This window comes from Drosophila montana, unplaced genomic scaffold, assembly GCF_035044405.1.
Source record: "Drosophila montana isolate Dmon_TW-CO22-7 unplaced genomic scaffold, ASM3504440v1 contig_1455_1, whole genome shotgun sequence".
NCBI classification, from domain to species: Eukaryota; Metazoa; Arthropoda; class Insecta; order Diptera; family Drosophilidae; genus Drosophila; species Drosophila montana.
In genome coordinates this window covers 36,311-56,961 of record NW_026996406.1, presented here as the reverse complement: position 1 = coordinate 56,961, position 20,651 = coordinate 36,311, and the positions used below count along the sequence as shown (strand labels likewise).

Genomic DNA, 20,651 nt, shown 5'->3' with positions numbered 1-20,651 from the left:
GACTAGTACGCAGCTCACACAAAATGCTTGCAGACACAAATTATATGAGCCAATTATGTTACGAAAACAATTGTTAAGCAAAATAACAATTAAAATGGATTTGCAGTCAAATATTTAAATGATAAATAAACAACTGTTTGATTGCAGATTATGTTTGATGATCTTGCTTGGCGCTGCATACATAGCGCGTGATGACAAGTTATCGATACCACAAAATACAAAACTGCTATCGATATACAGAGATTTGTGTTATTAGCTAGCGATAATTAAGTGTTTAATGTTTTTGTATATAAAATGGCCACGAAATTAAATGTAAACATCAGAACGCTGCTGGCCAACTGCGAGGATCTGGCCAAAAGCGAGGACAACTTTTGGCGTCTGCAAAAGTTTCTCAAATCCCTGGACACCATGGTTGCCGAGCTGGCGGCGATGGATGAGTAAGTTGTTTTTTTTTGCGTAAATGAATCTCAACGAAATATAAGACAATCTCCATCCTCCAACTCCTGCACAGTCCACAAAGCGCGGCACGGATACCTAGCTATAAGGAACGCTTGGCTGCGCTAAAGCTTACCACCGGCTACAGCACAAACAACAATTCGAATGCAGCTGCCAAGCGTTCGGATTCGGCCAGCGAGATTGCGCTCCAGGAGATGCGTCAGCTGCAGAACACAGCCAGGCACAACGAGCTGCGCAAGGAACTGCTGCAAGGTAGCCAAACACAGACAACTCCAGGCACTAATTAACCAGTCCAACATTCTCTCTCTTCCCATTAGATGCGGACACGTTGCGGCGACGACGTGGCGCGGACGAGGCTTCGCCTGGCGAGGCGACCAACGGGAACAACATGAACGAGGCTGTCAAGTATTACAACAATGCGCAGGAGAAGATTACGGAGCACATGCTCTCGCTGACACGCAACCTGAAGGAGCAAACCGAAACGGCAAATCGTATTATTAAACGCGATACGGAGGTCGTCTCCCGTTCAACGGGCATGGCCGATCGCAACATCAATTCGCTTGGCAAGGAGGCCGACAAGCTGGAGCAGCACTCCCGCAAGGCCTACAAATGCTGGCTCTGGCTAATGATTGTCTTCGTCATAGTCGTCTTTATAGGTGAGTCACAAGTCGCTTTCATTTCAAATCCCTTCTAACTCTTCCTCCCTTTCCAGCCATGGTGCTCTTTATGAAAATCATGAAGAAGAAAAAGACGTAAACGAAGCGAATACCTTATCAGAGTTCAATAGGTTATCCTAAATGGTGTAAACAAAAACGGAAAGCATTAAACGAAAGCGAGCGCAAGCCACAAAACGTTTCCAATGCCCTAGCAAAGGGTCCTCCAACTTTGTCGCGAAATATGAGACATCGGCTAGTCCATTAATTTTATATATGTATAGCAAATATCTTATCGGAGCGGTTTACTATATTATCCATTATATAAATTATTACCTCAAAATTGAGATTGTATAATTAACAAGATTTCTTGACTAAGCTCAGCCGATCGAAATATCAGTTTATAAGAAAAGTCATGTTTATTCAGATATCTTTTGTATAATGAATATCCACACAAGGTATATCCTATATAAGCTAAGCTGAGTCTGACAACAGATGCTGAGCATCATTTGCAAGGGCATTTGACCTTCGGCAACCCGTATATAACTTCTCTCTCTCTTCTCTCTGCTATTTATTAATTGTTTAAGCACAAGCATTCTATATAGTATATATGAGTTTTCTATTAAGCTGTTGAACAATATCAAAGTCTATTCCACCGCAATCAGCTCCGTAATGCCATTCTTTGTTATTAGCTGGAGTAGCGAGCCTGTTTTGGGGCGTTCCTGGTCCTGGGTCCATTTGCCAAAGAGTTGAGCGACTTCGGTGAGAGGCGTCCAGCTGCTGAAATCGGATTTTGGCATCCATTTGCGATTCATGGCCGTGTCCAGGGTAACGGGCAATATGGATACGACGAGCGCATCGCTGGGCAAACCGGAATTCTCGCCGGCCAGCGAACGTGTCAGCTGATGCACAGCCGCCTTGGCCATGCCGTAGCCAATCATGCCCGGTGTGCCCTCCAAAGCAGGCTTGGCGCCAGTCAGCGCCAACAAGCCGCCGGCCTTGAGATGCTGTGCGGCCAATGCGGCCGAGATGCTCGAACTCCAGACGCTCTGGCGCCACATCAGATCCGCATTCTTGGCCAGATCTGCGCAGGAGAGTTTTGAGATAAGGCGCTTTTGGTTCGGTCGGACATTGACTTACCCTTCTTGGCATTGCCGCCGGCCCAGCCGCCGGCCACACAGATGACGGCGTCCAGCTTTTGGCCAGCCAGGGATTCGCCCACCTGGCAGACGACAGCCGTCTCCTGATCCTCCCAGCTGGCATCGCGCGGCACCACAACGCTGGCGTCGGCTTTCTCGTTTTCGCTCAGGTCAATGCTGCCAACCCACTGAAGGTTATATATATTAAAACAATGGAATTGCAATTAAAAGCGGAAAGTGAAAGGCTTGAGACTTACATAGTTATTGGCTTTGAAATAATCGACGCAGGCGGAGCCCAGTGCGCCCTTGCCTCCATAGATGACTACGCGACCTGCGGACATGATGCGTGCTGCCAGTTTGACGGTTTCAACTCAACTGAAAAAAGAAACAACTTTTTAAGTGAGCGCAAAATGACTCAAAAACACGTCGAGTCAAGCTTTTGTGACTAAACTGTGTTGCGAGTTTTTGCCCTGAAATCAAGTTATTTGTTGTTGCTGTTGCTTTTATTTTTATGACAAGCTGTAAATTGACAGGCGGCACTTGTTAATTCAGGTATTCTGATTTAATTAATTGAAAAGAAGAACGCAAACTTATTTGTTAGCAAGCAACAAGTGCCAAAAATCAATATTGTGGTATTTTTTACAGTATTCTGTTTAAATGTTAATAACATAACAGCACAACAACAACAACAATGGCAGAACAGTTCTAACAGTGAGCAAAATGAAACGAATTTTTTGAAAACAAAACAAACAAATGTTGCTTTGTGAAGCTAAACGCAAACTTATTAACGAAAGCTATTCATTGCATTTATTTGCTGGTAGTTATCAAGTGAGCTACAAATTTAAATTAACAGTTCTACCGATAAGCGCAGTAGGTAATGTGGCGGCAGGTCGATTAATTGCCAATCTGTTTTATGTGCAGTAATTGTTGTTAGTACGGCAGTTAGAGACTTATTTTTAAGGCGCATTTGTTATTTGAATCTTGGTTATTAATTGGAAAGTTAAATTTTGCACAGCGCAGCGCAGACAGTTAAAATTAGTTGAAAATGTTTCGGTTAGGGTATATTTACTCAACTATCTGGCAGCGCCATTACCATAATGCTCATTCACCGCGCACGATAACGATATGAAAATTGCCATTCACAACGGTCAATGTACACGTACACTCATACTCACACACGTACACGTACACACAATTTTGTCGTGATTTCTTTTATTTGTTTAAAAATAATAGCTTAAATACTGTTTAAATGTATAGCTAAGATGTGCAACAATATGTTGAGTGTTGAAAATACAATTGCGCACAATTTGGCGCAATAGGCAAGCGAATTTTCGACAACAAACGCAAAAGACAACAATTGTTCGCCGAGAGAGGGAGAGAATTTTATGCGAGCGAGTTATTTATTTCATAAGAAATTGTTAATCAAACTGCCAAAATGGAGCGGCGCGTCAAGCTTAAGACTATCAATCCGCATATAACGTGTAAAATCTGCGGCGGTTACTTCATAGATGCGACCACAGTGACGGAGTGTCTGCACACATGTGAGTTGCCTTTGCTAAGTTTGCTAATTGCCAGTTACCGTTCAAGTGGAGGCAGCGCACGAGCACCTGCACCGGTTGCCTTTGCTTTTACGCGCAGTCATGTTCATGTTAGGCCGCCGAATCGTCCGGCGGGCAAGTGATACCGTTATTTTCAACATACGCTTACGCCGAAAGCTAAAGCCAAAGCTCTGTTATGGTCTGCGCTGTCAGATCGGAAACGTTGCCGGCTGATCGCGTGGGAGTTGAACTCTTTGTATGTGGCAAAGGCTGGCAACGCCAAAACTTAATCCTACGCTTTTTTTTTATACAAGCAAATACGACGAAAGAATGTTAAGGAACCTTGCAGACTCTACATACATATGTACATTGAACTCAATCACGAACACACACTCGCACACACACACACACATTTATATATGTATAAACTATGTGCTTAATATTTTCCATTGTCCCGTTTTACAGTTTGCAAAAGCTGTCTGGTCAAGCATCTGGAGGAGAAAAAGACATGCCCCACCTGCGACAACATAATACATCAGTCACACCCGCTGCAGTATATCAGCTTCGATCGCACCATGCAGGACATTGTGTACAAATTGGTGCCAAAGCTACAAGAAGGTACCGACAACTAACGAAAAATAACATTTGTCAAACATTGTATTTAACTGACACGCCCTCCCTCTGCTAACTGTAGATGAATCGCGGCGTGAACGTGACTTCTACAAGAGCCGAAATATGCCATGCCCCAAGGATATAACGCAAAACCACGAGGACGACAACGAGAAGGTGATGGACGCGCATGCCGAATCCGATTTCCATCGTCTCGACGAACAGGTCAACGTCTGCCTAGAGTGCATTAGCAATAACTTTAAGAATCTGCAAAGACGCTTCATACGCTGCAGCTCGCAGGCGACGATAACGCATCTGAAAAAGCTTGTCGCCAAGAAGATACTCAACGGCATCGAAAAGTATCGTGAGGTGAGCATCGATTAATTCGAAATTCGATAAATTTTCGTAACGATTACACACTTTGCTTACAGATCGATATACTGTGTAACGAGGAGCTGTTGGGCAAGGATCATACGCTGAAATTTGTATATGTGACGCGTTGGCGTTTTCGAGATCCACCGTTACGGCTGCAGTTTCGTCCTCGTGTCGAGCTTTAACACAAACAACTGTGTCAGCACAACAGCAAAAATGATCTATATATATATTTTTTATAATTTATTGACATAGTGCTCTATTATATATATATATACATATATAAATATGAATCTTAGGAGTTCCCCTAGTGTTAGTTCTCTCTAAACAAAACAAAATATATATATATATATGTGTAAATGTGCATGTATAAAGTCGGCATAAAGTAGTCGTTAAGTTGAACGTGATTAGCATACTCCTCGTGTGACTTTTAGTTGCGACATTATAGCGCCTGATTTAATCAAATTGAATCCCCCCGTATCTCCCTCCCCTCTCCTTTGCTAGAGACAAGACCCGTTCGCGAAATGCAATATTTTTGTATGTTTTCTTATTAGTTTCATGTGTATTATTTATTAATTTAATGTACAAAACACACGAATGTATATAGCAGTTGAGTAAATAAATTTGTAATTATGTAAAGTTTAAAAATTCAATTCGGCGCCTGCCGCTCATTCCTATAGCTATAGCGCGGATGCGGCCGGAACGGACCAGCTCGGTATCGAAATGGCGGAGGTCGCGCATACGGCGCAAAGTAAGGCGTCACTGGACGCGGCTGCATTCCAAAGGGCAGCGCGCCATACATGGGATTAAAGTGTGGACGCGGCGGCGGCGGCGGCCAGCCCTGAAAAAAAAACAGACTCTCTATTAATTCATAATCTCGACGTGAGGATCATCAGCCACTAACGTAGGCATACGAATACTCTGGAGCAGGCACTGGCACGGGCACTGTTATAATTCGTGGTGGTCGAGAGCGACTCCGACTCCGGCTGCGACTGCGACTACGTCGGCGACGCGAGGAGCGATGACGCTCATAGCTTTTGGAACGTCGTCGCTGGCGCTGGCAGCAGCTCTTCTCCGCTGAATGGGTTCTAGATCTTGGACGCTGGCGTTCATGTCGAGACCGGCGCTCTCTGGGTGGCGGCGTGGGTGTGCGTTTCTGTGTTTTTAGAGTGCGCAGGTTGCGCACCCGATCTCGTTCACGCACTTCGTCTGCGAAATATGGCATCTTTTCCCTTTGGCGTGGACGCCGCCGCCTTGTATCTACATGCAATACATATTAAAAAGGGCATTTTCAGTATTATGCGTTTTGCTTGGCTCAAAGTGTTGGTTTCTCTGCGTGTTGATTAGTTTTTGTCCTCATTTCCTCTTCATTAGCTCTTGCGTCTGCGTTTCTGGTTACGGAAATGCTTCGTTTACGCGTCCATTTTGCGTTCCATTGTAAATCACTTTCACATTTTGTCACTATAAAAAAAACAACAAAAATATTGTATGCACAATATGCTTAATAATTATATTAAACACAATACGGACCTCTTGGTGAACGGGAACTGCTGTCGGCGTCCATATTTTATTAAATAAAAATTTGACGCTACTTGCGCACTTGCAATTTACATAAAGCACGCAAGGCCAAGGTTACGTGTTGCGCTGTTGCACATTGCGGCTCGTGAATGTGACGTCACACATTACATGTTTGCAAGTTGCATGTCTTTTAAAATATTTTCTTCTTCATAGCTATGCACGTACTTTACATCTTGTTAAATCACTTTTACTTCAATTTTCTTTGAAATTTATAGATTTTTCGAACCCAAAAACTTTTAAATCGGTCGTCAAGTGAAGTGAGAATTAAAAGTTGCACACTCATTGACAACCTTGGATTCTACTAACCGTGAGCCCGGCTGCATAATTGAGATGTGAGAGTGTCGATAGACAGTGTATCGATGTTTTTTTTTAAGCATTACACAGACTTATCGAATTTAAGCAAATTTTTATATTTATAATTGTATTTTACAAATTTATATTACACACTAACATAAAAATTTACCTTCTCATCCTTTTTCCCTATTATTTTTTTAATTTGAATACTCAAAGGTATCCCGTGTCTCCCGCTTAACCGTGTTGCGGTGGATGAGGTCACTTGACTACGACTTTCGACTGCAAGTTAAATTGATGTGATGATAAATAAGGAGAGGGGAAGTTGGAATAAAGCCACTTACAACAATCTCCCGTTAAACGTTAAACCATTGTGATCTCTCTCCATGTGGCTCCGACAATAGTCGCTTCGCGCAAAGGATTCCGTACACCAGGGACATTTATATGGACGTTCGCCCGTATGGTTGCGCATGTGCCTCTTGAGATTGGTGGCCAGTCGAAAGGTTGTCGGGCAGAGGGTACACGCATATGGACGTTCCGTGCTGTGCGTCGAGATGTGTCTTTTGAGTAAATGAACAGTTGCATATTTCTTTTCGCAGATGGAGCATTGTTGTTGTTTCTTTTTCCCCTTTCCCACTTTGTTAACCTTTGGTTTGGCAATGATCTTGGCACTGGACTTGATTTCGAGATGCCATCTGTGAAGCATTCAAAGAGATTCATGTCAACGAGTAATTTAGCCACATTTACTCACTTCTTGTGCAGGCTCAAAATGCTCATATGGGCGAATTGCTTGCTGCAGACTTGGCACTTGTACAGCAGATTTGAGCTAATCTCGCTGGGTGCCTCCTCAGCGGTCGCCTCCTGTTCCTGCTGGTTGCCGGCTTTCTTTTGCGTTTCTTTAGACTCATATTTTTGGCTTTTGTTCTCCGCTGAAATGGTCGTGGATGATCTTGGACGCTTCAATTGTTCATGTCGTGGCGGGCTGGCTTTGGGCGGCGTTGGTGCACATTTGTGGCTTTGACTGGGACACAGGATTGGATTTGGGCCAACTTCGCTGGGTACTTCATCAGCTGTCACCTCTTGTTCCTGCTTGATGCCGATCTCTGTTGGCGTTCCATTGGACCCATTGATTTTGTTTGTTTGCCGCAAGTTGGATTTGGCATTGGCCACCAGTTGCCGGTAGCTCTGCTCACACGTGCGCTTGAATCGGAATGCGTTTTGTGCGCTCAGTATGCAGCTGAGGCAAATGTGTTGAGGCAGTGTATCATTGGATTTGATGTGACAATCGGCGCACTCGTTTAGCATATCCGCCAGGCATGGCTCCGGCTGGCCTTTGTATATTTGCTCCCGCTTGGCGAAGATGTGCACAAGCGTAACCGATGAGTTTAAGCAAATGCGACAAATCGCACTATCCATGTTTTGAAAGATTTGTTTGGCTTTAGCGTTGGCTGCGTTTGCGTGCCGCCACTGTGATCGCACGAAACGCATCTATCGATAGTTTTTTTTTCTTCCAGATAGTTGTCGTGCTGTCGCGATATATCGATAATAAAATATATATAATCGCCGTTGTTAAAAGAATAATTATTTATTTTCAACATTGAATAACATTTAAAATACATATATCATTTAAATGTGTAGTAATACATATGTTTGCTTTTAACGGTTTTGATTCTTGAATACATTCGTCTTAAATGCTTATCTATTGATTGAAATTCAGGTGGTTAGTTTCTTTTAACAGCTCTGTAAACGTTATATTTTGAATTTGAAATTGGCGGCACTTTCGGTCACAAGGCAATCCGTGTTGCGTTTATGTGTTTATGCACATATCCTGGTCATGGCACGATAATTGAGTGCTTCTTGGTTCTGTATAAGTATATATATTGTATTTGGTGAAATCGTGCCAAAATGCAGTAGGTGGTTATTTTTGTTGAAAATAGAATTATAATCATTCTAAAAACTCATCCGTACGTTTGGGTACTTAATAATATTAAATTAAAAGTAATTTATGTTATTACGTCTGGTGCAATCATGATCAATTCAAATACAAATTAAAAGTTTCTCTTCTTCTTCTTGTTTTTTTTTTATAAATACACTTTCTTTCTGTTTTAGCGGAATGTGTGGCAAAACGGAAGTTGTCAGGTTTTGGTTTTGGCTTTACTGCGGAATGTGTGTTTTATGTGTGTGTGTGTGTGAGAGAAGTTGGTGCACTTTTAGCGTCTACATGTGCCTGGTGTTGCCAAAGTTAATGCCCGACTGGGTGGCGCCCTTGTTGGAGCCGTACTGTAGGGAGATAACATTCTGGCCGGCACGCAGCTGCTCCTCGCTGAAGTTGCGCACATTCTTGTCCGCCTCCTTGGGACCAATCGATGGCTTGTTGAAGTTGGAGGCCTGTTTGGAACGTGAGATTAATCGAAACGTGGCATTAATGGAAATCTCAATCTAAATCTGTGGCTAACTCCTGCTCACCTTGCGGCCCAGCGACTGCAGACAGATGACGACAGAATTGAGATTCTGACGCTCCCAGAGATCGACACTTTGGAAGGTCTCCTGTGTGGGCACACCAAAGTTTTTGGCGCACTCAAGGAATGCCGAAATGTTCTCCATGCATTTGAAGGCCATTTTGCTCTCGTTGATCTTCTTGATGCAGCCGGGCTGCAGGGCATTGGCCAGCTTGCACAGGATGACGCCATCCTTGAGCACCTCAAAGAAGTTGTCCGTGTCGCCGGATGTGTTGATCGGCTCGGCTGTCACGGCCTTGATCCATTCCAGCGACTCCTGCGCCAGCTCCTCGCTGTACTTCGAATTGATCTGTAGCGAAGGAACAACATTTTAGTTAAGTATTTTATCCTTTATAATGTTCCTATATGTATCCGTATGGGCTGGGATCACCTTGGACTGGTACGACATGTCGACGGAAAATGTGCTCGGTTAGACTGAAGGCAACTTCGCAAATGCAATCATGTCTAACCATATATATTCTTGCGTTATCTGGGGCAATAGTTCCAGATAACCCAACCTATCGTTAATTGGCCATAAACAAGCACGCACACACGCTTCGACTAGCTGCACGGCTATAATTCAAGTTTGGATAAGGATAAGATTGCAGTTTCCGAGACATCGTCACTCCCCAAATAAAATATTAAAAAAAAAAAAAACCCACCACCAAATATATTTTTCCCAATTTCAATTAAAATACACAGCTCGAAAGGAGGCGATTCTTTGTTAAGCACAGTTAAAAGAATCCCAAAAATCGAGCTAAAAGTACTTGAATTATTGTATAATTCGCACTAAATTTGAGACCCGTTCGAAATGGTCTTGAAATTAGTAGACAATTTATTGAATTAAGTTTTCTTAAAAGGTGTTAAGTAAATTCAAATAAATTTAAAGCTTAAAATTTGCTGAAAATAACTTTATAAGTTTTAGATTTAGAACTTATATAAACTTATTTGAAGTTTTAACAGGAGAATTCCCTTTAAAGATTATAAAGATTTAAAATTTGCTTGAAATAAGTATGTAAATTTTAAATTCAGAACTAATACAAACTTACTTGAAGTTTTAAAAGAAGTTCTTTTAAAGATTAAAAATTTGCTTGAAATAAGTGTAAAGGTTTAAATTCAGAACTAATATAAATTTATTTGAAGTTTTAAAAGAAACTCTTTTTAAGATTATAAAGGTTTAAAATTTGCTTGAAATAAGTGTGAAAGTATTAAATTCATAACTAATATAAACTTATTTAAAGTTTTAAAAGGAATTCTTTTAAAGATTAAATTGAGCTTCATTTAACTTATTTTTAAAGTCAGTTTCTTTTAAGAATAAATTGTTCTCAACTTAAGATTTGTTTAATATAAAGTTAAGAGATTGAAAGATTGCAAGTACAGATTTTTCTTAGTTTAAGATTTGTTCGATTTCAAGTTCAGATACATAAGGTTAAGTTTTCTTTTTTAAGTTGAGAGTTATTTTAACTTGAAAAAATACTGTGATTTTCTTATTAAGAGAATTTCTTTACTTTAAAGCTCAAACTAGAGGTGGGTAAACTTGGATTAAGTCAAAAAGGGATTAAGACTGGACTTGATTTAAATGTAACTATAACTTTTAAAGGTTTGCTCAACTAAACCCAGTCTTGATTTGAGTGTAAAGTTCTTAACATATGTCTCTAAAAATTGTTTGTCAGTTAAGTCACGTTCTCAATCTCAAATCAATAACCATATTTGCTTATGTCGAACTGTTGCTGTTGCTGCTTGTTGTTGTTGTTGTTTGCGAGCTTTTGTGTTTTTGGCCATATAAGGTGCAGAAGCTTAAGCCGGCTGCTGTTTGGGCGTCCTTCGCACCGTTTTGGCTTTGGAATCGAGGCCCACCTGTTGAGCGTTATTGGAGTGGACATTTGGCTGTGGCGCCAAATCAGACAAAAAAAAAGAAAACCGAGCCAAACCACAAAATGTTCGCGCTTTGCGTGTTGGATTTCCATTTACCAGTTATTAGTTATATTTAATTGAATTGCTGTCGCTAACTGATTTCAGATTAGCGAACATTCCCTCTCTCTCTCTCTCCCTCCCTCTCTCTCTCGCCCTCTCTCTCTCTCTCTCGCCTCTATTAAAATAAATGATCTCAGAGACAAGTGGTTGCTCGCTTTGATTGCGCCTCTGTTTGTGTTGCTTTTTGCAATTGACATGCGAAAACAACTCAAAGCGTTCTCAAAGACGTGCCTGAACGACTGCGCAATACCCTGTTCACAGTGCAAAAAGTAGCCGAAAAACAGTGAAAAATTAATCTTCTTCATTTGTGGTTTGGTAGCCGAAAAACAGTTAAAAAGTAAGCTTCTTGATCTGTGGATTGGTGACTCTCAAACTGTAAGCCAAATTAGTTGACTTCAAACTGTGCAGTTTGTGGGGCCGTGGCGCGCACTTCGAAAATAGCCAAACACAGTGACTGTAAAAATGTAAGCTCAAGTCCACCGTTTGCAACGCCAAAACTGGGAGCCCAAGTCAATGTTTGTCAAACTGTAAGCCGTTTAATCAGTGACTTCGCGATTCTGAAACTGTAAGCTCAAACAAATTACTGTCAAACTGTGATATATAGTTCTATCTATGTTCAATTTGTAATTCAGTTAATTCATGACTCTAAAACTGTAAATCCAAGACAATGACTTTAAAACTGTGATGTATATAATTTGTCAATTTGTGCATGATTTTCAGACTTTCAAACTGTGAGCCATTTAATCAGCGACTTTGTGACTGTAAAACTGTAATCTCAAGTCAATGACTCTCAAAATGTTATCTATTAATTCGGTGACTTCGCGACACTAAAACTGTAAACCCAAGACAATGACTTAAAAACTGTGATGTATATAATTTGTCATTTTGTGCATGATCTTCAGATCAAACTGTGTGCCATTTAATCAGCGATTTCGTGACTGTAAAACTGCAAGAAAAAGTCAATGATTTTCAAACGGTAAGCAACTTAATCAGTGACATCGTGACTCTAAAACGTTAAGCTCATGTTAGACTGCAAATCAAAGCCAACGACTTTAAAAAAACGCATATACCCCTTTGTCCCTTGGTAAACAGGGTATAGATATTGTTTTTCAGCTTGTTCCTTATCGCATAGGCTCCCCTCCTTAAAAGGGAAATGCATAGGGGCGGCAGGCGGGGATGTGGATGTGGGCTGCGGCACTGCAGTGCAAAAGTGAAGGTGAATGCACTGTGGTTGGCCGCAGCCAATCGCAACGGTTCGGTAGTTCGTTCTCATATCGATAAGCAAATTTTTTTATGAGCTGTTCATTGCAGGCCGAACCCAGAAAATATTTAATGGGCTGATCAAGTAGCCGATATGCAGATGTATATAAAGGCCGTTCAAATGTAAATCAATAACCAAATCAAATGACTTTTATGTGCTTGTCAACATTTTGTTATTCTATTGTTATACCCTGTAGCTACTGGCTAAAAGGGAGTATAATTAGGTTTTGGGCTGCGGGGGGCATCTCCTGTATACGAACTTAGTTTAAGAACTAGAGACAACAAATGATTTACTCAAATTTGGTAAAATCAAAAAAATTGATAACCGATTGTTGAACAAATCGGAGCGTGTTTTTTTTTAAGAAAATAAACACAAATCTATTGTTATCGCTGCAGGGCACAGGGTATCTTTAAGTCTGGCAGTCTCTACAGAGATAGAATTCATTTGTTTTATATGAGTTTGCACTGCTGTTGCGTTGGTTCGCTTGATTTTTGAAATCCGCTTAACAGCCGCAATTATCGATAATGTTATCGCTGCCAAGAGCTGACTATCTTTAAAATATACTTAACAGCAGCAATTATCGATAATGTTATCGCTGCCAAAAGTTGCCTATCTTCAAAATATACTGAACAGCAGCAGTTATCTTTAATGTTATCGCTGCAAAAAGCGGACTATCTTCAACATATACTTAACAGCAGCAATTATCGATAATGTTATCGCTGCCAAAAGTTGCCTATCTTCAAAATATACTTTACAGCAGCAGTTATCTTTAATGTTATCGCTGCCAAAAGTTGCCTATCTTCAAAATATACTTAACAGCAGCAGTTATCTTTAATGTTATCGTCAAAAAGCTTACTATCTTCAAAATATACTTAACAGCAGCAATTATCGATAATGTTATCGGTGCAAAAAGCGGACTATCTTCCAAATATACTTAACAGCAGCAATTATCTTTAATGTTATCGCTGCCAAAAGTTGACTATCTTCAAAATATACTTAACAGCAGCAATTATCGATAATGTTATCGCTGTCAAAAGTTGACTATCTAATAGCAGCAATTATCGATAATGTTATCGACCGTTTTCTGCAGTCTATGCAATTATCACAATTAGAAAGCTAAATTTGGCATAACGGTAAAAAGGTTTAACAACCTGCTCGGCTCATTAGACAAAAGCTGTTAACCCCAAAAATTAAAACAAAAAAAAATAACGAAAGAATGCTGAGAACAACTAACAAAAGGTTCGAGCATTGGGTCAATTTATCATGATTTTTCAAAAGCAATTAATAAAACTCGATATTATGATTGACATTTTCTCGAGACGACGCAGAATGCGCGTTGATAATTATGATGATGGCTGATAAATTGACGCCCTCGAGGCGATCGGAATAAATTTTGGATTAAATCAACATAGATTATGGGCAAAGGAGAATCTAAGAATCTTGGCTACAGTTTTATGTATATTTAAGCACATAAATAAAAAGCCGTTGAGACAAGTTAATGAATTCGAACGATTTCTTACACATTTGCGGTCTATGCATAAATATTTATGGATTTTTTTTTTCATTTTTATTTTTATATAAAAATGGGTATATTGTATTTGTGCAAATGTATGTAACAGGCAATAGACGAGTCGATCTTGCCATGTCCGTCCGTCCGTCTGTCTGTCTGTCTGTCCGTCCGTTTGTCTGTCTGTCCGTATGTATGAACGCAAGGATCTCAGAACCTATAAGAGCTAGAGAAATGTTGAAATGTTTAGCTGTAGGTCCTCCTAGTCCCCGCGCAAATCGAGTTTGTTACCGATATTCGATAACTTGCTCCGTTTTCAGGTAATCGATAAAAATCGATATCGAAATCCTGTTTTTTGAGCAATTTCGGCAAATAATATGAGCTAGAGTTACCAAACTTGACATGTAGCTTCTAGAATACTTATTATTCGCTTATTTTATACCTATCGCCTGTCGGATGAAGAGGGTTCAGGGTATTCCCTAGTCGGGAGCTCCCGACCAGAAGCTCTTACTTGCTTATTATTGTATTGGAATTGGGAATTGGCAAACACGGCTTACAACATATGATAACAAAAAGAAATCAAATACAAAAGTAAACACAGTTCGAAATGAAAAATGGCAACGAGCAATATTTTTTCTTCTTCTTCTTTTCATTTTAGTTTTTTTTCTTTAGTTTTTTTTCTATATATACAAATATTTTGAATGAGTCAGCAGCCTCCGAAAATGGCTTCGCGATGAGGTCGCCGCGAAATTCGACTACGAGTGTGTTTTTTTTTCTCTCTGTGTTGAAGTACAGTAAATAATTGAATACGTGTATGTGTGTGTGTGTATGTATGTGTGATATATAGCACAATGTTCTGGAACGTGTGTGTGTGTTTTTGCCTTATCGAAGAGAGCGCAAAAATAATGTATACAAAAATAAAATGTCGCGCCGGGCGGGCGGGAGGAATTCGCTTATCAACGTGTTCTCTGTTTGTACTCAACAATATTCGAAAACAATATACATATGTATGTTTTCTAGGCCATAGAACTTGGCTCCAAAATGGTCAACGGGCCACGTTGTTAAAAGTTAAAAGTCGTCGTCAGCGCATGCGGAACTGCGGGCGCATACACTGAGAGAAAAAACCCAAGTGAATTGTGCTTTCGTTAAGCACAAATGTTGTTGTTGAAAACTTTTTCTTATACGCCCAGAAATTTATATAAATACTGTACAGTACTCCATATAGGACACCATTTTTTATATATGTATATTTGCCTTAAAAACATTTCACGCTTTCTTTAAGCCTGCAAATTCTTGTTTCAAGCACTTTTTACTTAATCCAAGACTGATTTGAATACTCCCAAGTTCCTTAAAGCAGGTGGCAAATACGTAAAAAAAGTAGGAATTATGTATTTGCCGTAAAAACGTTTCACGCTTTCTTTTAGTCTGCAAGTTCTTGTTTCAAGCACTTTTTACTTAATCCAAGACTCATTTGAATACTCCCAAATAGCTTTAAGCACAAGACAAATACATTAAATAATGTAGCAAATGTTTCATATTAATCTTAAGCCCTGAAATTTTTAAATTAAGTATTTTCCTCTTAATCCAAGTTTCTTATTTCTCTTTTTGTAACATTAACAAACAATTTGAAAGTCAAATCTAGGAAATGTTTCATAATAAACTTAAGTCCGTATATTTTTAAATTTGGTATTTCTACTTAATCCAAGTTTTTTATTCTTATTTTAAGTCCGCATATTTAAAAAAAATGGGTATTTTCTACCTAATCCAAGTTTCTTATTCATCTTTTTGTAACATTAACGGTCTATTTGAGAGTCAAGTGTGCTATAAAACCAACTGCCCAGAACATTTTAGCACAATATTTAGTAGAGCTCTTTCCGCCAAGTGTAAAACCTATCAGAGGCGACACTGACATTGAGGACAGACCTCTGACTGGGTCTGTGGGTCAGTTGATAAATGAGGCGCGATTACGCGCAATTACAGAGCAGCGCGACAATGCAAAACAAACGGGGAGAAACTAATTATTTTAATTTTTTTTTTGAAGTTTTTGATAGAGTTGCTAGATAGGGTTTACTGTACAGTAAACAAATATATGGGTGTTGTTGTCTGCCCGCACACGCAAGGCGCATTAGCATTAGCAGAGGGCCAAGCCTGAAAGCCTCTTCATTAGCTCGAAAGAGCTTTTAGTTAAATTAAAAGTGCCCCATGTTTACACTTACAACTTGCTAAAGACCTGCTGATTCCATTCCCCTGACCTGACCGAACAAACCTTATCCCCTTGTCCACAAACTATGCTAAGGCTGCGGGCGAACGAAACCGGACTCAAGCCCAAACTACTTGTCAGTGTTGTACAGCGGAAAAATACAAAACTTATCATTGCAACACCCACTGCTAAAAACTACAAAAATTAAAGGATTGTGAACAAATAAATACCCTTTTTAATAGATGAAAAAAAAGGAAGAGAGTTCGCGAAATAACTCAATTTCTTTAATTACTTTTAATTTTAAGCAATTCTTTATTTTTCTAGTTTATATCTATTTTAAGATGTCCGAATTTAGGTCTCGATTGCAATTCAAAAGTACGTTATCTCGATGCAATGTGCATCGATATATTCTGCATTAGATATCGATAGTATTTATAGTATTTTATAACATTAGCTTATTTCTAGTATTTACATTATTTCCGTTATTTACACTATATAAATGATCTTTAAGCCTTTGGTAAAATTTTTTGCTTCATGCGTTACACGTTTTCTGACAAAACTGAAATACACTCAGGAAATGTAATCTATGGAAATAGGTAATTGCCAGTCAGCAGATGCTGTTGACTGACATGCGAGGCTTCAAGGAGTATATAAATATATGCATGTATGTATGTGTGTATGTGTGTGGATAGGGGTGCCGACTGCTTTCTGTCGCATAAATCTAACAAAAGCTGACGCAAGTTTCCGTTTCAAGAAGTCGCGCGTAATGTATAAAATATTTATGTACATCTTTTGTTTCATTCACTCTCGCGATTAGCGGCGAGGCAACGGATCATTGCGTAATGATAATGTGGCAGGGATACACAGAGAGTTAAAAACGATCGAGCAGCAGATGATGTCATTATTGAGTTTGGAGCGTAAGCAATAACTCAGCAGCGTAAAATGATTGGTTAAGACAAAACTAAACAGTTGACGCATAGAGCATGCGTGTGTGCGTGTACATGTGGGTGCATGTGCGTGTGTGTGTGTGTGTGAGAGGCATTACGTGCAAATAAGCGGCGCTTGAAAAAGAAACAAAAACTATCGCCAATCTGTCCGCCACTTGCGATTATTCATTTTCGCTTTCTTTTCGATGTGTCACGGCTGCTGCTCGATGACAATTACAAAGCTTTGCGAATGACCGATATTCGAAAAAATAACCAAAAAAAATAATAAAAAAAATAGGCACTCGAACTTTGAATACCGCAAGCCAAATAAACGAGGTCAATTATGTGCGTGATTTTAACTGTTTTTCTCTTGATTTTTGTGTGTTTGTTTTGCCAAAATATAAACATTGCACAACACTGCACAGTGTAACAAAAGTTGACAAAAGTTAAAGTTAAGCCAGCATAAAAATGGGAACTCTTTTTTCTTTGGCATTCCGAGTTTCACCGGAAATCCAAACAACATTTGATTTATGATTAACTATGTTGCCAACACTTTTTATGGCTTATCTGAAAATGAATAACTACAACAATTATTATACGTAGCTCTTCTATACGCAGACAGTACATAGGTACATCATTTTTTTTTGTTTTTGTTTTTTTTATAACAACGGGCCTGGAAGAGCTCGGCAAGTTCCATTTGGTAAACTGATACCGATGGGTACTTGCTGCGGATGTATTAATGTGACCATATCTATGTTTGCATGTATGTGTGTGTGTGCGAGTGTGTGTGTTCCAGTGATTACTATAGGTACGTGCTAACGCTTCTATGGGTACCCATATTGAAGACGAATGGGCGAACAGACAAGCGAACGACTAATTAATGGCAACATGGTCAAAGCGGGGTCGTGAGGGGCGCTAGGGTTACGCTTAGGGTTTGGCTAGAATGTAGAATCAGGGTAAATGGAGGCGCGAGGGGGGTGTCTGTTGCGCCTTCAATAGTTGCTCGATTTTGCTGAAATTTGAGTCGTTGCCATAAAAGTACACAAAAATAACTGGCAACTGAATCGACTCTCGCACACACACACAAACACACAGATAGATAGTCAAATGGACAAACAATTTTTAAAAGTTGATTCAGCGGCATGTTGTTTTTGTTTGCTTATGCCACAAATACATACATGCACACACACACGCACACACACCTATTTACAGACTTTTAAGTGCGGCGCGCATGTGTGTTAGTGCGTCAAAAGGTGCTATCGCTACATGGGGCGCTTTACATACCCTAGCGAAGGGTATACCGATTTCGTCACGGATTGTATAAAGTAGTTATATTTTAACCCATAATATAAATTTAGTAAATAGTTCAGTATTTATAGTAAAAAGTCTCGGGTTATTATTACACAAACTGGTCTCTCATTGATCAAATTTGGCATGGATATATATCATTGCTTCCTGCCAAAAATTCCGTTTTTATATGCGCCACTTCAAAAATGTTCAAGATATCTTGATCATATCTCATCAACTACTTCTCACCATTGCCGTACTATACTATATGAAATATATCTAGTATAAAGGCAGGGCATTCAAGCTTCGTCAATTCGTAGGTAACTTTCTTTCGGTTTCTTTAATATTTTTTGGAAGTTAACGAAGACGGGCAGCTGGCAGGCAGCCCAATGACATCATCGCGCTCTCTCGCTCCTGTGAAGCCGTTGATCGCAGCGAAAAGGGAGAAAATCAAAAAGGGGCAGAGGCGCAACAAGCCACGCGGCAAGACGCGGGGAGACGGCGACGCTAAGGGAATGTCCCTCGTTTGGTGCCGTTGTTTTTGTTATTTTGCTTGGCCAATGCTGTAACTGTAGACTGTAGTTGTTTTTATAGTTGTCGTCCATTAGTGGACTGCACTTAATCCTATCCCCCCGCCTCCCGCAACGACGCACAACATATACGATTTCAAATTTCACTCACGTCGCTTTGCCTTCGGCGCTGCCACAGGGACAGTGCATTGCGTAATTGCCAAAGGGGGCCGGCAAAGAGAGAGTGAGAGCGAGAGAGTGGGGGGACTGGGATACACACAAAGCCAGTTCCGTATATATGTATACATATGTAAAATGCAGTAAATAAGCGTCGCTAATGTCAAATTAGTTTAAAAGAGATGCAAACAATGAACGAGGGGGCTTTGCGGCGGCTGCGATCCCTTCGCTCGCTGCAGCTGAGCGCGAGGCGCATAGCAACTGGCACCCATTGAGCATAGGAGCTAGAGGCGAAAATTCGCTCAATGCAACTAATTGAAGCTCAACAATGCAGTACTTAAAGCGCCATCAATCGGTTAATTAAGTTTACCAACAAATTACGCATGCATGGCCAGATACTTAGATACACACATCCACACACACACACACGCAGTCATGCATACTTAAAGATGACTTATCAACGCGCATTGCGAATTTGGAATGAGGTCATTTCTAAGACCATTTTTAGTCTGGTTTTTGGCGCGCGAGAGCAGACGCAACTCGGCTTTAAATGCCCAAATAAAGGCAATGCAGCTTAACGAGACACACACACACACACAGGCATTCAACAGTATATTTTTTTTGGCAAAAATTTGGTTACCTTGCGCTGCGCTTCGGCCGCAAAGCCACTCTTTGGAGCACGATTCGACGACATGTTAATGTTTGTTGTGGTTGCTGCTGCTGCTGCTGCTGGGTTTTAGGCTGGAAACGGGTTTGCAGGGTGCGTTATGTTGGTCAAAAAGTAGCTTAGCGTTGCACTCTGGCCAATGGAATGTTTATCACAATTGTTAAGTATTAATTTCTTGTTTCTTTTGGAGAACGCTGCGTATAAAACACGTCCGCACACAACAAATACTAAAAGCGCTTTGAGCAGGCAGTAAAACAGCCAACAGAAAGAAAACTTGAAGCGTTAAGCAGCGCTGTAATGTTAATAACGTGACCGGTCGGAGAGTGAGAGAGCGGCAATAACAGTGCGAGAGCGTACAGTTATTTAAATTGTTGTCGCTCTCTGTATTTCGTGTTAATACGAGCCGCTCTCAAAAGCTCAAGCTCAGCTGCTGGTGCTGATGATGTCATAATGCACATGTCTTTTAACGGCTGTTTGAATGTTTGTTTTCATGGCATTGAAAGTGAAGAGATATGAAGTCTGTTATTAGTACGTTGCTCATGCCTTATCCTAACCACAGCATACCAGGCGTGACCATGTCATTGCCTGATAATTCTGGACGAAAATAAAAATCGAGCGAAACAAACAAAAATTCTTGCGTTTTTTTTTAGTTTTCTGCTTTAGTTTGCCTTGAGAATTAGTTACATTTTATTCACATAAATATATAATTTGTTATGCAATTGTTTTTAATATATTTATATATATATATATATATTTTGTTTTTTTTTTAGTTGCTTTCAAGATAAGAAGAGAATTTCATAAGTTTTTCAGTGTTCAGTGTGAGTTTTTAATGTGTTCTAAATAAATAAAGGGAATTGCTTTTATAATTTGTTGTTGTTACTTTGTGTGATACATACATACATATATAATTGTAATATTAAATATACATAGTTCTAAGAATATTGTTTTTTTTTTGTTTTTTATTTTCACTGCAGCAAGACAATTTTCAATTATATTTATTAAACATTTT

At 39.9% G+C, this 20,651-nt stretch overlaps 6 protein-coding genes across 8 annotated transcripts; 2 read left to right on the top strand and 4 right to left on the bottom strand.

Annotated features, from left to right (window-relative positions):
• Positions 1 to 221: 221 nt before the first annotated feature.
• On the top strand, positions 222 to 1,452 carry Use1 (Vesicle transport protein Use1). The gene is made up of 4 exons (XM_064687876.1): positions 222 to 437; positions 512 to 708; positions 774 to 1,112; positions 1,169 to 1,452. Exons 1-4 carry the CDS (start codon positions 295 to 297, stop codon positions 1,210 to 1,212), a joined length of 723 nt encoding a protein of 240 aa, XP_064543946.1. The 5' UTR covers positions 222 to 294; the 3' UTR covers positions 1,213 to 1,452.
• A 57-nt stretch (positions 1,453 to 1,509) lies between these two features.
• On the bottom strand, positions 1,510 to 2,867 carry Dhpr (dihydropteridine reductase). Its single transcript, XM_064687889.1, has 3 exons — positions 2,506 to 2,867; positions 2,250 to 2,436; positions 1,510 to 2,193 (listed from the first exon to the last, which is right to left on the bottom strand). The coding sequence occupies exons 1-3, from the start codon at positions 2,587 to 2,589 to the stop codon at positions 1,757 to 1,759; spliced, it is 708 nt and encodes a 235-aa protein (XP_064543959.1). The 5' UTR covers positions 2,590 to 2,867; the 3' UTR covers positions 1,510 to 1,756.
• A 541-nt stretch (positions 2,868 to 3,408) lies between these two features.
• l(3)73Ah (lethal (3) 73Ah) lies at positions 3,409 to 5,415 on the top strand. Its single transcript, XM_064686842.1, has 4 exons — positions 3,409 to 3,789; positions 4,252 to 4,404; positions 4,481 to 4,764; positions 4,827 to 5,415. Exons 1-4 carry the CDS (start codon positions 3,684 to 3,686, stop codon positions 4,950 to 4,952), a joined length of 669 nt encoding a protein of 222 aa, XP_064542912.1. The 5' UTR covers positions 3,409 to 3,683; the 3' UTR covers positions 4,953 to 5,415.
• On the bottom strand, positions 5,298 to 6,521 carry tra (transformer). Of its 2 annotated transcripts, XM_064686855.1 has the most exons (3): positions 6,298 to 6,422; positions 5,672 to 6,027; positions 5,298 to 5,608 (listed from the first exon to the last, which is right to left on the bottom strand). In XM_064686855.1, exons 1-3 carry the CDS (start codon positions 6,329 to 6,331, stop codon positions 5,417 to 5,419), a joined length of 582 nt encoding a protein of 193 aa, XP_064542925.1. In that variant the 5' UTR covers positions 6,332 to 6,422; the 3' UTR covers positions 5,298 to 5,416. The 2 variants fall into 2 exon arrangements, 1 of the variants encoding a protein (XP_064542925.1); XR_010436805.1 differs by lacking the exon at positions 5,298 to 5,608 and having other exon boundaries at positions 5,910 to 6,228; positions 6,298 to 6,521.
• A 218-nt stretch (positions 6,522 to 6,739) lies between these two features.
• Positions 6,740 to 8,110, bottom strand: LOC135431049 (zinc finger protein 443-like). Its single transcript, XM_064685959.1, has 3 exons — positions 7,388 to 8,110; positions 6,981 to 7,331; positions 6,740 to 6,918 (listed from the first exon to the last, which is right to left on the bottom strand). The coding sequence occupies exons 1-3, from the start codon at positions 8,050 to 8,052 to the stop codon at positions 6,906 to 6,908; spliced, it is 1,029 nt and encodes a 342-aa protein (XP_064542029.1). The 5' UTR covers positions 8,053 to 8,110; the 3' UTR covers positions 6,740 to 6,905.
• Positions 8,111 to 8,198: 88 nt separating this feature from the next.
• On the bottom strand, positions 8,199 to 19,885 carry Chd64 (calponin 3). 2 transcript variants are annotated; one of them, XM_064686872.1, is made up of 3 exons: positions 19,616 to 19,885; positions 9,103 to 9,444; positions 8,199 to 9,024 (listed from the first exon to the last, which is right to left on the bottom strand). In XM_064686872.1, the coding sequence occupies exons 1-3, from the start codon at positions 19,667 to 19,669 to the stop codon at positions 8,854 to 8,856; spliced, it is 567 nt and encodes a 188-aa protein (XP_064542942.1). In that variant the 5' UTR covers positions 19,670 to 19,885; the 3' UTR covers positions 8,199 to 8,853. The 2 variants fall into 2 exon arrangements, with proteins under 2 accessions (XP_064542942.1, XP_064542951.1); XM_064686881.1 differs by lacking the exon at positions 19,616 to 19,885 and adding an exon at positions 9,526 to 9,558.
• Positions 19,886 to 20,651: the final 766 nt, after the last annotated feature.